The sequence below is a fragment of the Brachypodium distachyon genome, chromosome 1 (assembly GCF_000005505.3).
Source record: "Brachypodium distachyon strain Bd21 chromosome 1, Brachypodium_distachyon_v3.0, whole genome shotgun sequence".
Taxonomy (NCBI): Eukaryota; Viridiplantae; Streptophyta; class Magnoliopsida; order Poales; family Poaceae; genus Brachypodium; species Brachypodium distachyon.
The window spans coordinates 73266635-73280768 of NC_016131.3; the positions used below are offsets into that span (position 1 = coordinate 73266635).

At 47.4% G+C, this 14134-nt stretch overlaps 2 protein-coding genes across 2 annotated transcripts; both read right to left on the minus strand.

Moving 5' to 3' along the window:
* Positions 1–198: 198 nt before the first annotated feature.
* On the minus strand, positions 199–1011 carry LOC100831511 (defensin Ec-AMP-D1). The gene is made up of 2 exons (XM_003562094.4): positions 857–1011; positions 199–759 (listed from the first exon to the last, which is right to left on the minus strand). Exons 1-2 carry the CDS (start codon positions 921–923, stop codon positions 581–583), a joined length of 246 nt encoding a protein of 81 aa, XP_003562142.1. The 5' UTR covers positions 924–1011; the 3' UTR covers positions 199–580.
* A 3878-nt stretch (positions 1012–4889) lies between these two features.
* LOC100831811 (butyrate--CoA ligase AAE11, peroxisomal) lies at positions 4890–7341 on the minus strand. The gene has a single exon (XM_010230956.3). It carries the CDS (start codon positions 7133–7135, stop codon positions 5345–5347), a length of 1791 nt encoding a protein of 596 aa, XP_010229258.1. The 5' UTR covers positions 7136–7341; the 3' UTR covers positions 4890–5344.
* Between the last annotated feature and the right edge of the window lie 6793 nt (positions 7342–14134).

Sequence of the window (14134 nt, forward strand, 5' to 3'; positions counted from 1 at the left end):
TATTCATGCCGCCGTGAAATTAGATGAATTTTATTGCTGTGCGTTGCTATTTAATTTGTCTAGTTGGCATGATATAATATGCTACATATTTTACACCCTGTTTTTTATTAAATATTCATCGAAATTATCTAATTACTTAGCAGAAACAAAGGCGAAAAATAAAGAAACTGACGAAAAAGAAAGAAACTGAGAATCATGTGCGTGGAATCTCTTCGATAGCAGTAAACCAAAATCTTGTGAGTGGCGCAAACCTTAAATTTACAGTACCATCATACCGACACGACGAACCCTAAACATCGGACAAAGCAAAACGGTGCGGAGACATAAGAAAGGACTGGATTAATTAAACCCCTTAATTAAACACTACAAGGATGAAGGATCTGCCAAGGCTGCAGGCTCCAGTTTGTTTATTCACGGGGACACGACGTACGACGACGACACACAAATTAAGCAAACAAGTGACAAAGTGCAAAGCTAGCCATGCATGCACGGAGCCACTGGAATTGAAAGAGGGTGGTGGCCGGCTTGGCTGGCTGGCTGGAGGCCAGGAGCCGGATCCACGATGGCGTTGATCTTCAGGTCAATGGTGGCACTGGGAGACGCAGAAGCAGCGGCGGCGGAAGCCGCGGCACTTGCCGTCCTGGAAGCCCTCGGTCTTGCACACGTTGCGGCAGTTGGACGCGCGCATGCAGGGGCCCCTGAACCTGTGGCTCCGGGACTCGCACGTCCGGGCCTCAGCCACCATCATCTGATCCCCATCTGCACAAGAGCAAAAACGGTGCATCTATCGTCAGATCAGAACCAGATTTACTCGGGTATACGTCGAGGAGGACACGGAGGTGATTTAGTTACATGCCTGTGGCCGCGAGGAGCAGCAGCGCGAGGAGGAGCGCGGCCGGGAGGAGCTTGCGGGAAACCTCCATTAATTGGATCACTACTATTACTTGTGTTCCGTAACAAGGTGTTCTTGAAAGGAGTTGTGTGCGAGTGAGTGAGTGAGTGAGTGAGCAGAGAAGGCCGGGACCTGCTTATATAGTGGCCAATGCACAGAACGGTGCGTGAGAATTCCACCAGAAGCTAGAGAGCAAAGCGTACGTGCGCTGGTGAACAGAGTCCACGTGGTACCCTGGTTCAAGAGCATATCTTTTGTTAGCTACTGTACATGTTACTGCTAAGCTAGTGCTCGCCTGTTACTACTGCTAGCTTGGCCGCTTCTCGTGATCTCGTCAGTTGCTGCGGAAACGTCCGGTGAGATCCTTTTTCTTGGTTGTGAGGGATTACTGTATGTGCGTGCACAGATCATATCAGACTGTCGACAGTTTCAGAGGCGAAAGCGTGCCACCATCGAGCATGCAAAGTTCAAAAGAAAGAAAAGTAGGTTTTTATTCGCGTCGGTGCCGACGTGCAGCATGTCGAGAAAAGGGCACATACACCACACATACCGAGATTCAGATCGATCGAGCACACCGGGGCGCCCGGGTGGGTGCTCGTGATTCTGATTGGAACGAGAAAGCGGGACAAGGTTGGTTTTCACAGAACAAATTAAGAGGGAATCGGAACAAAGTGAACCTCGCAGATTTCAACGTGTTCCTGTCAGCTTTGTTTTGTTTAGCCATTTTTTCCACATTACAAAAACTACCCCTTTCCTGAACCCTGCTAGCTAAAACCTACTTCTTCCGATCCTAAATTGTTGTCAAATATTACATGTATCTTCACATTTTTTAAAATAGATGCATCCATATTTAAATAAAATGGGATAAGAATTTAAGATCAGAAAAAAATAGTCACGTGGCGTGCGGAAAATACGATGCAGCGCTACTCTGCAGTCACGTGGCGTGCATGCACATTTTCGCCCGATGCCCCCACCTGGTATTCGAATCGCGACCTGAAGGGTTAACATTTTGGTATAGCTATGCATCGTGCTATATATGGAGTGTAGCATGTAACTATTAACTATATATGTACTAAAAGTTTTGTTTCACTATATATGCTCACAGCATTATGACCGAATTAAAAGAAACTGCGCACCCTCGAGACACATGCATGAAAAGTACAGTTCAGTGTTCGTCAAAATAACACGACAACATGATAAATTCAAAGAACCTAAATTCTTCTAACTTTACAAGGTCACTTGATATACAAAATGATTTCTGGATATCACATCAACAAAAGCTCTTTCCTCGTCAGACGCACGCGAGCTGTGACGGTAATCACATGGACAGCCCTAGTTTTTTGAGGTGAGGGATTCACACTTCACAGGCTCACGGCTCCTGGCAATGGAACGGGCCGCGGGCAGTGCATTTTAATTTAGTGGGTTCTATTAATAGGCCCGTTGACATTATGGGCTATAAGAACCGTATCCTTTTTTGTTTCACTGGAAATACAGCCCAGCACTTTCGAAGTAAGGATGGGTCGGCTCGATATTAGAACGGACTTGGTCGTATGTACGCATCCTCTAGGCCCATAACGGAAGCCTGACCTTATTATCCCGGAACCTTCGGATCAGACGTCACGGCCAACATGGCCAACATTCAGTAGAAAAAAACACACACTGACATCCAACAAATCCGGGCAGTTTCTATCAGTCTCGGTACTCGCTCGATAGCTAGGTCGGTCCTTCCTTGTGATGCGCGAGAAATTGCAACAGGGATTGCAAACGCGTATACTACACAAAGCAGTCAGAAGTGCGAAAACTCGGGTGTTTCACAGCGCAATCACGAGGCAATTCTCAGAGAAGTGACACTTTCTGTCCGTAAAGAGAATTTCCATCTGCAGCTGCTCGCCACGATTAATTTAATTGGAGCCGGGCTGCACCGGTCATCGTCCGTGTGCTGTCGTGGCAAAACGTCCCTGTAATGCGGTGCATAAAAGAGGCAATTACTTGCAGCAGATATTTTTTTGGTCAGAAACCATGCGTGTACTGCACACATGTTCAGAAGACCGCCTTTTAGTTCCTTCCATTCCGTCCATCCTCGAAAGTGTGACGCTTTCTCCTTTCGCGATTCCGCTCGTGTGGGTGTGGTCCGTTCGTTCGTGGCTTGGCTTTGGCTTTGGCCCCCCGTGCTGTCCGATTTTGTTCTGACAGAGAAACGAGAGAACCCGTGCGCATCGCCGTTTGTTTGTCCCCACGCCGCATATTGCTCTCTAGCTAGCTAGTTTGCCACAGTTTGCACGTATGTGTCAGCAGCTTTAAGCAACAATTCGTCTGCACCACTGCAGCCGGCGTAAAGTACGTGGTGTCGTGGCAGTGGAGGTACGTGCTATCGATTGTTCACGCCGTGCGCGCGAGAAACGAATTGACCCGGCCGGCCGGTGTCGCCTTCCTCCGTCGTCCCCTTCGAATTAAAGGAGTACCAGTACTGATTAACCGATGGGTCATGGGTCGATGATGCAGACAAATCACATAAGCTCCTAGAACGCGTTCAATTCTTCGTCAAATGAGAAACACGAGAGAAGTAATGGAGTACTAGTGTTACCATCATCGCGAGAACCAGGTTAATTCAGTGGTGTTCGAGATGAAAATAAACGTGTGAATATTCTTGTCTCCTTTGCATCCTCGTTGGTGAAACGTGAATTCTGTCCCGAGTTGTCTCTCGTCTTGACTTTTGAGTTTTGACTCGGTAGTGCTGGAAGCATGATTGCCCTGCCTGTTTGTTTGTGTTTTTGCTAACTGATTGCCCTGCTTTTCCGGAGAAAACTACTCTAGTTGCTAACTCCTTTGATAATTTCAACAACAATAGAATCTAGCTGCATTTGCAAATGTATGTGAAATTCCTGGAGACAGCGATGCACGTGTTTGTGAGGTCTGGTTCTTGATATTATTTGGACTAAAAAAAAGATTTTCAAAATACTCCCTCCGTTTCCGAATATAAGATGTCAAAAAACTTTTGTCTCAAGTCAAATTTATAGAAAAATCAACTAAAATCTGAAATACCGAGCAAGTGCATTATGATAATATACATAATGATGGATGTAATAAACTAATTTGGAAAACTTTGACTCGGAACAAAACTAAGATTCTTATAGTATTTAGCAAAGGAGTATGTTATTTGAAAAACCTAACTTCCAAATGATCGCGACACCGTTTGCGCGGGCTTACCCCTATGCTCGCACATCAACGGTCTTGCACTGTGCAGAACCTAAGTGTGTATTCCTTATTCTTCTGGGTGATGAAGTTTCCAGTGTTCCTGGTAAATCTGCCAAGTTTACCTAATCCTATCTATGTCTATGTCATCAAGTTGAAACTACTCAACACTTGTTTTTCACTTGTCCTATGGTCCATATTGTTTGGAGAACTTTATAATCCTTTCTGGGGATACTTTGTGTCTTGATCATATTTGGCATGATATTACCTGGTTTCATGCTTTTCTGCTTTATGATTATAGGTTCTATGTAACCCGTCTTGCTGCTATTTGTTGGTGGATTTGGATTACTAGGAAGTAGGAAGAAGGCAAGTTGTGAGAAAAAATTTGTTAAGTCTTCTTTTGACCTCGTGTTCTCCATTTGTTCTCTTTTAGTGTACTGGTCACGACTGCAAACGGGGAGAAGGAAGGTGTGCTAGTCCCGCCCAAATTTACCATGTGCACATGGTCGACCGTGTGAGAGAGTAAAACAATTTATGTCTCTATTTCCAACGTGACAACTAGTAGCCGTATCACTCATCGCAACACGGCCTTTAGGATAGGATAAAGGTGTTAAGTAGGAGTAGTTGGCTTCCATTTTTAATAAGACCATGGCTGTACATGTTCAAACCAGTAAGTTTACGGCCTAATGCTGATATCAGTATCCCCCAGTGACAGTGAGGTAGTGAGTGCGCTCCCAATCGCAGTAGCCAGTTTGCCGCCAAATGTCCTCGCAAAAAAGTAAATAAATGTATGCCACAATACAGGGACTATCAACTTGGGATATCATTTCACAATAATTAACCACTTCATTCACATTTTCAGACTAAACATCTTGGAATGCACACCGTAAGTACTGAAATTTTCATATACACGAGACAAAGTAAACTAAAGAACAACTCAGTGCCACTAATACAAGCACACCCTCGTCCATTTTACATCCAATTTTGTTCAAATCTCCTTTAACCACACGCCGTACTTGCTTATTTAATTTGTGCAACTTAATTTGGCACGCATGCATGGTGCCAAAATCGTACTCCACTTTTTCTTTCTTACCAACGCGTAGACCATTGATCTGCGAGATCGCCACGATGGTCGTAGTCGTCATCGTATCGTCGTACCGTATCACGAAGAGAACGTATCTAGGAGGCCGTAGAATCGTACAGCAAGTACTTGGCAATGGTGCTGTCGTGTGCTAGCTGCATCGGCAGTACACATGCGCTCTACAGCCTTGACATGGCCATGACATGCGCCACCGGGTTCTGCTCATCCCGGCGCCCGCCGCCGCTCTTCCCCGCCGGCGCCTTAGTACTCCCCTTGGAGTTGGACGTCGTCGTCTTCTGCGCCGGCGCCGGCTGCAGCTTCCTGGCCGCGTCCCTGAGCTTGACCTTCTCCACCTTCCCGAGCGCGTTCCTGGGCAAGGCCTCGCAGAGCACCACCTTCCGGGGCACCATGAACCTCGCCATGCGCTTCCGGCAGAAATCGACCACTTCTTCCTCGCACACTTGGACGTTCTGATCACCGTCCTCCTTCTTCCGGGGCACGACGAAGGCGCATGGCGTCTCGCCCCAGTGCGGGTGCGGCATGGCGACGACGGCGGCGTCGGCGACAGCCGGGTGCGCGAAGAGCGCCTCCTCGACTTCCTTGCTGCAGATGTTCTCGCCGCCGGAGATGATCACGTCCTTGGACCTGTCCTTGATCTCGATGTACCCGTCCGGGTGCACCACGCCCACGTCCCCGGTCATGAACCACCCGCCCTTGAACGCCGCCTCGTTCGCCTCCGGGTTCTTCAGGTACCCCTTCATCACGCTGCTGCCACGCAGCACGATCTCGCCCAGGGCTTTGCCGTCACGCTGCACGCTGGACATGGTGTCCTCGTTGATGACGTCGGCGTCGGCGAGCGAGAGCACGCTGACGCCCTGCCGGGCCTTGAGGCGGGCCCGGTCGGATACCGGCAGGTGGTCCCACTGGGCCCGCCACTCGCAAGCCAGGGCCGGGCCCGTGGCTTCTGTCAGCCCGTAGGCGTGTGTGACGTGGAACCCGATCCGCTCGACGCGCTCCAGCAGCGCAGCCGGCGGCGGCGCCCCGCCGGTGAGGACGTGGACGGGTGCCGCCAGCTGGCGCTGATTTGGAGCCGACGTGGCAGCGGCGCCCTCGAGGAGGATGTTGAACACGACGGGCGCGCAGCACATGTGGGTGACCCCGTGGCGCGCGATGGCGCCGTACACGTCGGCGGCGCGCGCGTCCCGGATGCACACGTTGACGCCGCCCCGTGCCGCCACGCCCCAGGTGAAGGTCCAGCCGTTGCAGTGGAACATGGGGAGCGTCCACAGGTAGACCGGCTCGGCGCCCATCTCCCACGACATGAGCAGGCTCGTGGTGCTCAGGTACGCGCCCCGGTGGCTGTACACGACGCCCTTGGGCGCCGAGGTCGTGCCAGAGGTGTAGTTCAGCGTGACGGCGTCCCACTCGTCAGCGAGCATCGGCAGCTGCACGGTGGGGTCGCCGCGTGAGACGAGCCCTTCGTACTCGAGCTCGCCCAGCCGGACCCCCGTCGGCCTGTCGAGGTCGTCGATGACGGCCACGAGCGGCACCTGGCTCGCGCCGTCAGAGACGAGCAGCTGGAGCGCGTCGCTGGCGAGGCGGACGTACTCGTAGTCGACGAAGAAGAGCTTGGCCTCCGAGTGGCGCAGGATGGCGGCCACGGCCTTGGCGTCGAGGCGGGTGTTGACGGTGTTGAGCACGGCGCCGGCCATGGGCACCGCGAAGTGCATCTCGTACATTGCCGGCACGTTGGGCGCCAGGACGGACACCACGTCGTTCTTCCGGACGCCGAGCGCCAGGAGGGACGAGGCCAGGCGGCGGCACCGGTCGTGAGTCTGGCTCCAGGTGAACCGGACGCGGCGGCCGTAGACGAGCGACGTCCGGTCGCCGTACACGGCATTGGCCCGCGGCAGGAACCCCACCGGGCTCAGCGGCACGTAGTTCGCCGCGCGCTTCGGAAGCTGCTCCATCTCGATCTTGCTTGTTTGTTTTCTTGCTCGACAACAGTGTCCCGGCCCGAGACAGACAAACTTGGAATGATCCTGATGGATCAGACAGCAAAGATCGATCCCCTGCTACTGTGTGCGCTGGCTAGTTGGGAGTTGGGACTAGCAGAGGCCGGCCTGCTCCTAGATTGTGGAGTCGTGGGCAGTGTGATCTGGACGGTAGAGCCTAGAGGGGGTTTATATAGCAGCAGCCGGCCTGGCCAGCAGGTAGAGCGCGGGGAGCAATGTGATTTGCGTTTGACGCGGGAACGAGCGGGGGAGCAGGAGTGAGACCGGCCGGTACATTAAACGCTGGTACGGAGAGAAAAAGAAATGAGTTTTGTTTGTTTGTTTTTGGGTCCGAGGCAGGGGTTTGCGAGGAAAATGAAGTGAAAACACGGACTCTTGATCCCCCCACAGACTTTCTCGCAGGGCGAGCAGTACTCCTCCGTATTTCACACCTCAGGTAGTTACGGTTTTCGTTTTCCTGGGATTCCAGTGGCTGCTAATGAACGCAGGAAGTGGTGGTGTGTGGGCGGCAAGCAGAAGCAGCGCTGTTGAGCGAGTGGACAGGTGATGTTTGCCTGGTGATCCAAGTGCTGCTGAGCCTGTGGTGAGCATGGATCAGTCGCCCCGTTCATTTGATGAGCTATCGGTCCCGCCGTTGGACTGGATCGGATTAGGTACACCCGTGGGGTGCTTGCACTGGCATCGGCAAGATGGGTTCGCACACAGACACACAGGGGCTCAGGTGCTATATGCTCTGCTTTTCTTTTCTGGCAAACGCTATATGCGCTTCTCGTACTATAGTGTCGGATTTGATTGCAGTTGCCGTAAAGGAAAGGTTCTGCTCTGCGCCTAGCTCTGCCAGGTGGGTCCGGTACTCAGGGTCCTGGCGCTGCAATATGCGTGGAGATTTTTGTTAGAACTAATAATGCGTGTGGAGTCGATTAGCAGTCTAGTACGCGAGACCTAATCCTCGTGTTTTTCGATAAGGCGGGCAGCACAAATAATGACCCCGGGTCAAGTCTCCAGTCGATCGGAATCGCATTTTCTCAGTCATTTAACCCTCCACTGTCATCAATCAAAGTAAAATAAAAGGAAGAGACTTGCTACCTTTTAAGTATATGGTTAAAGTTCACCTACTTTCTTCCGGATTCTTCGAGCATGCATCCTGTTCTCCCTCTCAACAACATTATTATCATGCAGTAAATGCACGATGGAGGTTGCATACGCACAGTCTCTGCTGACTTGGTTAGAGTATGGTACTGTACTACGTAACCACACAACGTTTGCGGTGTTATAAATCCGCAAAGTCCAGGTCACGTTAACTGTTCCTCGACGAGAGCCGGTCTAGCTAGCAGCTGGCGGCGGTCGAGCCCGGCCCGTGTGGTCCGCTGCAAAACCCCAAAAGAAAATCGAAAATCCATGTGAAACCGTGCGTAGGGGTTTACTATTAGACCCACCCCAGCCGGGACCGGCCGGCCCCGTGGTCAAGTCCCGGAGTCCAGACTCTCGCTCGGCGAGTCGAGCCAAGCCGCCCCGGGCACGCTTCACGTGGAGCATGCTGTTCAGCCGGCCTCACTATTCACTGATATTCTCTGCACTCCATGCGTGCATTTCTGCCGGGCCGGCTTAATTTTCGGGATGGGCATAACCAGGCGTACGTAACAATAAATAAAGTGAAGAAGGCTGAAGGGTTGCCGTCGGTCGGTCGCATCACACTCATTGAACCAGGCCGACCTTGACATGATGCCATGTAGGAGTATATAGTGATCTTGTGCTCCGTAGTGTGCAAGATATTTTATCGACCCGTTTATGATGATAATTGTCACAACAAGCTAGAGAGAGCGAGAGAGCCCCGTAGTGGCACGGGTTGCACGAGAATGACCACACGCTTATCCCCACGGTCTGCTCAGCTGCTAGCTCCATCTCACGGCTCAAAAAGACGACAGCGACACCACGGTCCGGTTGCCTGATCATCGAGCTGACACCTACTTCCAATCGAAAGGGTTTTACTAATAATTTTTCCTCTTCCGTTGCGTTTTCCACAAAAGTACTCCGGGGTGATTGGATGGATTGATCGTCATGGTGCAGCGCAGGCCTGTTCCCCGGTCTGGCGCGTTGAGGAAAATCGTGGGAACTTGTCATGCATGCAGTCCGGCTCACGGCTCGGACACTCTCGGCGCTTGACACGTCCTTCGGGGGATCCGGCAGGGAAACTTCTTCGCCTGGCCATATATGGAAACGGATAGTGTTTTGCAATCTTGTCTGACACGATGGCTGCTAAGGTTATCTAGATAAAAGTGTTGTTCTGAACATTCTTCGGTCGGGTCGGGTCGAATTGCTGCTAATTACTGTCTCACTGTGTGATCTCGATTGGTCTCTACGGTAAGGACATTCTTGTTTGGGCACCTTGATGATAGGAGCATACCGTTACTTGATGCTTGTTAGAACAAGCCTAGATCGAGCCAGTAGCTGCCACCGGAATGGCGGCCTGGATTGGCCTAAACGGGCGGCAGCATGCATGCAGCAAAACGGTGACCCTTCTGGCTCAAAGGACTTTCATTTCCGCGTGTATCTTCCCACGAAATTGTGGCGCTCCCGACTGTAAAATGCATGCATGCGTCCCCCATTTGACTTATGTAAATTTCTGCTCTGTGCAAGTTGACAAATTGGCACAGTTTTGTATACGTTGTCCCGTATACCACCCCAAGTTTCGCGGGTCTTTCGTCCTCCAACTTAATAATAAGACATTTTTCTGAAAAAAACACACACACTTAATAATAAGACCGGAAGCTCACTCGGAGTCAATGCTGCAGGGTCGCAATATAGAGTAGAGTAGAGTGCACTTGTTCCGTTTTCCAGGCAGTTTGCACGTTCAGGGCCTGACTGACTGACTGACTCACGCTGCACGAGACCACTCCGCATCCAGTGCGCTCACGCATTTGCACTTGTCCGTCTCGAGTCCAAGTCGTCGTTCAGAAAATGAAAATTTAGTCAATCTAGGCCCGGTGTGGCTAATAAACTGTCTGTCTGGGATCGCCTCTGGGTCCGGTCGGGGAAAGGAAAGGGATCGTCGTCGATCCGGCCGGTGACTTGAAAGCGGTCCCCGAAATTGCCCATTTCTTTTCGACCAACATGAAGTCGATCGACCGCTTTCCGTCGTGGGGAGAGGAATTAGTAGCACTGTAAATTACCTGCAGGTGCTCGTGTGTTTTCGCTGTTGCTTGGCTACAAAGATTTTTTAGAGCCAACTTGGCTAGAAAGGTCAGAGTTAAGAGCAGGGTCAGAGCGACACTATGCAAGGATTGATCGTTGAGAGAGAGACGGAGAGGGAAGCGTGAGGGTAAGAGTTAAGAGCATTTACAAATGTTACAATGATTCACACGACTGTCTTTTCTTATGTAAGACAACAGTATATGCATATGTGTAATACAATATGTTATCTCTTAGTGTCATATATTACCATGAGTGCTTACAAGATATAATGGGGATTTTTATAGTATGTTTTATTGTTAAGAAAACTAGCATAGTGTCCCGCGCAATCGCGCGGGAAACATCTGTTATCATGCATCATTATTTTCTAACTAACGTAGGTATGTATTGTTGTGTTATTTACATGATTGGTTGATAAAAAACATGTCTAATCAACCCAATATATCTAGGAAAAAGTACGGAAGTATATTGAGCCAACTCTGTTTTGTTCCTCGAAAAGATAAATTGTTTTGCATCGGACTTATTGTTTGTGGGTCATGTTAGCTTAGTGTATGTAAGTGAATTTCAGATCATCTACCAACAGTTGGCATCACATTTCTAAACAAATTTCAAATTCACATGTCAAATTGATGGATCGGCTGTTTGCATTGGTTGGTGTGTATCCCAAGTTATATTAGTAGGTGAGATTTTCGTGCTAATACATCGTGATGCAAGAGTAATTAAAGCTCTACTTGATTACTCTATCGATACTCGGATTAGAATTAGATCGATCGTTTGAGATATCCATTTGTTTTTTTGTGGTACTTCGTAGAGATATTTCATAAATACGTGTTTGGTTCGCTCGCCGGTCATTCGCTCATACATGGTACTACCTCATTTTTACAGATGTTGGCATATTTGGTTTCGTTAACACCATTCTTTGACCAAAAATTACTTTAATAGTAATAAGTGTTTTTTAATACAGGAAATTTATATCAATAGATTCGTCTTCAAAAGTTCTTGCTAATAGACATGGTTTCTATCATACAAATTACATATTATTAAGTTATTATTGGTCAAAGTCTTGCATTAACGAAACTAAATATGCCAAACTTTGTGAAAAGCAGGGAGTATTAAATTAGTAGTCTGAACAGTTCACATTTTCTTAGCACTAATATATTGATATCTAGAGTAAAAAAAGCTTCAACTGCCATTAATAACTCATCTTTGTAAAATTCAAAGTTATGTGTAGCTCACGTTGGTTAACGATATATTGGTATGTAGAGTTATAGTTTTGCAAATACTATCAATACTCATAAATCTTTATCATTAAATATAAGATCCAATGGTTTACATAATTCACATTACGTGGATAACATAGAGTTTTCTCTCTAGAACCACACATTTGATTTTATTATATACTACCTTCGGCCAGGTTTATAAGGCATGCACATGTTCCTAGATCACCAACTTAACTAACAAAATGTCAGCTAGAGACCTACGTACTTGTTACTCCTACGGAGTACTTGCTAGCAATGGTTTAAACAATTTACATGATGTGGATCAGACTGATTAATCATCTGCAGGTGATGTTAGTTTAGTATCAATTGAAGTTCAGATCACCTACCAACCTATGGTCTTTACCTGATATGATCATGTGATATATATCACATTCGTACACAAAACTAAAGTTCAAATGGGAAAATGGTGATCGATTGTTGCACTAATAGATCGTGCGTTTGTCAAGTTATATTAGTAGGTGCATTTTTCATGGTAATAAATCATAAAGTGAGTTTAAAGTTTTACGCAGTTAGTCTATCGATACTCAGATTAAAATTTAGCTAATTAGCTAGTCGTTTTATTGAGTTTGTAGAGATATTTATTCATGAGTATGTGGTTAATTTGCTAGTGACTCTTTCACTCGTATCTGATGTCCATTAGTAGCTGGTATTGAAATTTAGACGCATGTCTTAATACTTAGAGTTATAACTATTTAAATAGCTATTTGCAAAAATATAGAATAGATTATGATTAATGGAGTTTACGGTACTACTTTTATTTTCATGACCTGTGAAGCAAAGGAAGAAGTTGAAATGTCGTTATATATTGACCACACAACAGAGTATGCTACACTTGACACGAACAAATAACTACTCCCTACGTTCCATATTAGTTGGCACGGATTTAGTACAACTCCATTCCATATTAATTGACATGTACTAAATCCGTGGCAATTAATATGGAACGGAGGAAGTGCTTAATTATCACTAATAGTAACATATTGGGCCACAAAGAAAATATTGATTTAATTACCACTAATAGTAACATACCGGTGTTTTATCGCTAGCATGTCGTATATATCTTACACTCACTAAATCGTGTCCATTAAATATATGATCGAATGGTCAAAATAATTCTGACGACGTGGATAAAAACAGTTAGGATGGTGTGAATAAACATGAAGCCTACCCTCGGTACCTCTTGTATTGATTTCACTTATTAAATCTTGATCCATAGATATAAACTTCAATAGTCAAAATAATCTAGACGACGTGGATAAACACGATGCCTCTCTTGATACCATTTTTTTGTGCTTTTATATTATATATAATAGATCCATGGGATGGAGTCATCTAATGGGCGTAGTTCACGCTGTTGAATCGATGAGGGACGGCATGTGTGTGTTGCTAATTGATCTCGTGTTGATCTCTGTCAGTTACGCCGAGAACGCACAAAAAAAAGAGAGAACGCGCATACGTATATAAAGGCAAAATTGTTTAATTACGTTGTGTTCGGCCGGGACTCTCCTCCAGCCAGCCACGTACGTCATGCGGAGTATGTTTCCAAACGTAACATGTACATATCGGTCAGGTACGAATCAACGTGATGTGTCAAAAGAGGAGAAGGTTGAACATTTTCTACGTCCTTTTATGGCTCTAGATCTCAGATCCAACGGTCGTTGCGTGTCAAAAGAGGAGAAGGTTGAACATTTTATACGTCCTTTTATGGCTCTAGATTTCAGATCCAACGGTCGTTGCGTGTCAAAAGAGGAGAAGGTTGAACATTTTCTACGTCCTTTTATGGCTCTAGATCTCAGATCCAACGGTCAAATTAATTAGGATGATGTGGATCAACGTGGAGTCTTCCCTCGGTACCCCTCATATTGTTTTTATTATATAATAGATAGATGCTCGTATCAACTCATTATACACACCCTAATGGTAAAGAGATACTATTGGTAGGTCGACTTTTTTTTCCGTCGATCCGGCGGCTTGGCGTGGTGACGCATGAAAGAGTCTTCTCGGTTTATACATCGCAAGTATTCACGATCGATTTGTCAATTGTCATGTGTTTTTGGTGGGTTGTAATCAATCTCACCATATTCTAGTACGTAGTATTATTTTGTTGTCGAGCTAATCACGACTTCATGAGCTATAGCAACTACTGTCCATTTCTCCGGCGTCATAATGCATATCTCAGCACGTAACGTACATACTACTGTTGAAAAAACAAAAAACAAATATAGTACAGACATGTTGGGACAAATTTATACTTACATGGACGAAACAATTTCCAGGAAAACTTGGGTCCTTGTGCGACCTTTCCAGACGCGCGCGTGGATGGACGTCACGCGTAGTGGTTAGTTAGCGAGCGTGGATTGCCGGCCGCTCGCGCGCATGGATCACGATTAGTCCATGTTTGCAGGACCAAAATCTATCGTCCCTTGGTAATTAATTAAGCAATATCAGGGGATTACATCAGAGCGAGGAAGCTGACGGCCGTCGA

Bases quoted from the DNA above. Each gene is read 5' to 3' on its own strand.
- LOC100831811 (XM_010230956.3), bottom strand. From the start codon at position 7,135: ATGGAGCAGCTTCCGAAGCGCGCGGCGAACTACGTGCCGCTGAGCCCG.
- LOC100831511 (XM_003562094.4), bottom strand. From the start codon at position 923: ATGGAGGTTTCCCGCAAGCTCCTCCCGGCCGCGCTCCTCCTCGCGCTG. The intron at 760-856 runs GCATGTAACTAA...GCTCTTGTGCAG, and splicing joins GCTGCTCCTCGCGGCCACAG to ATGGGGATCAGATGATGGTG.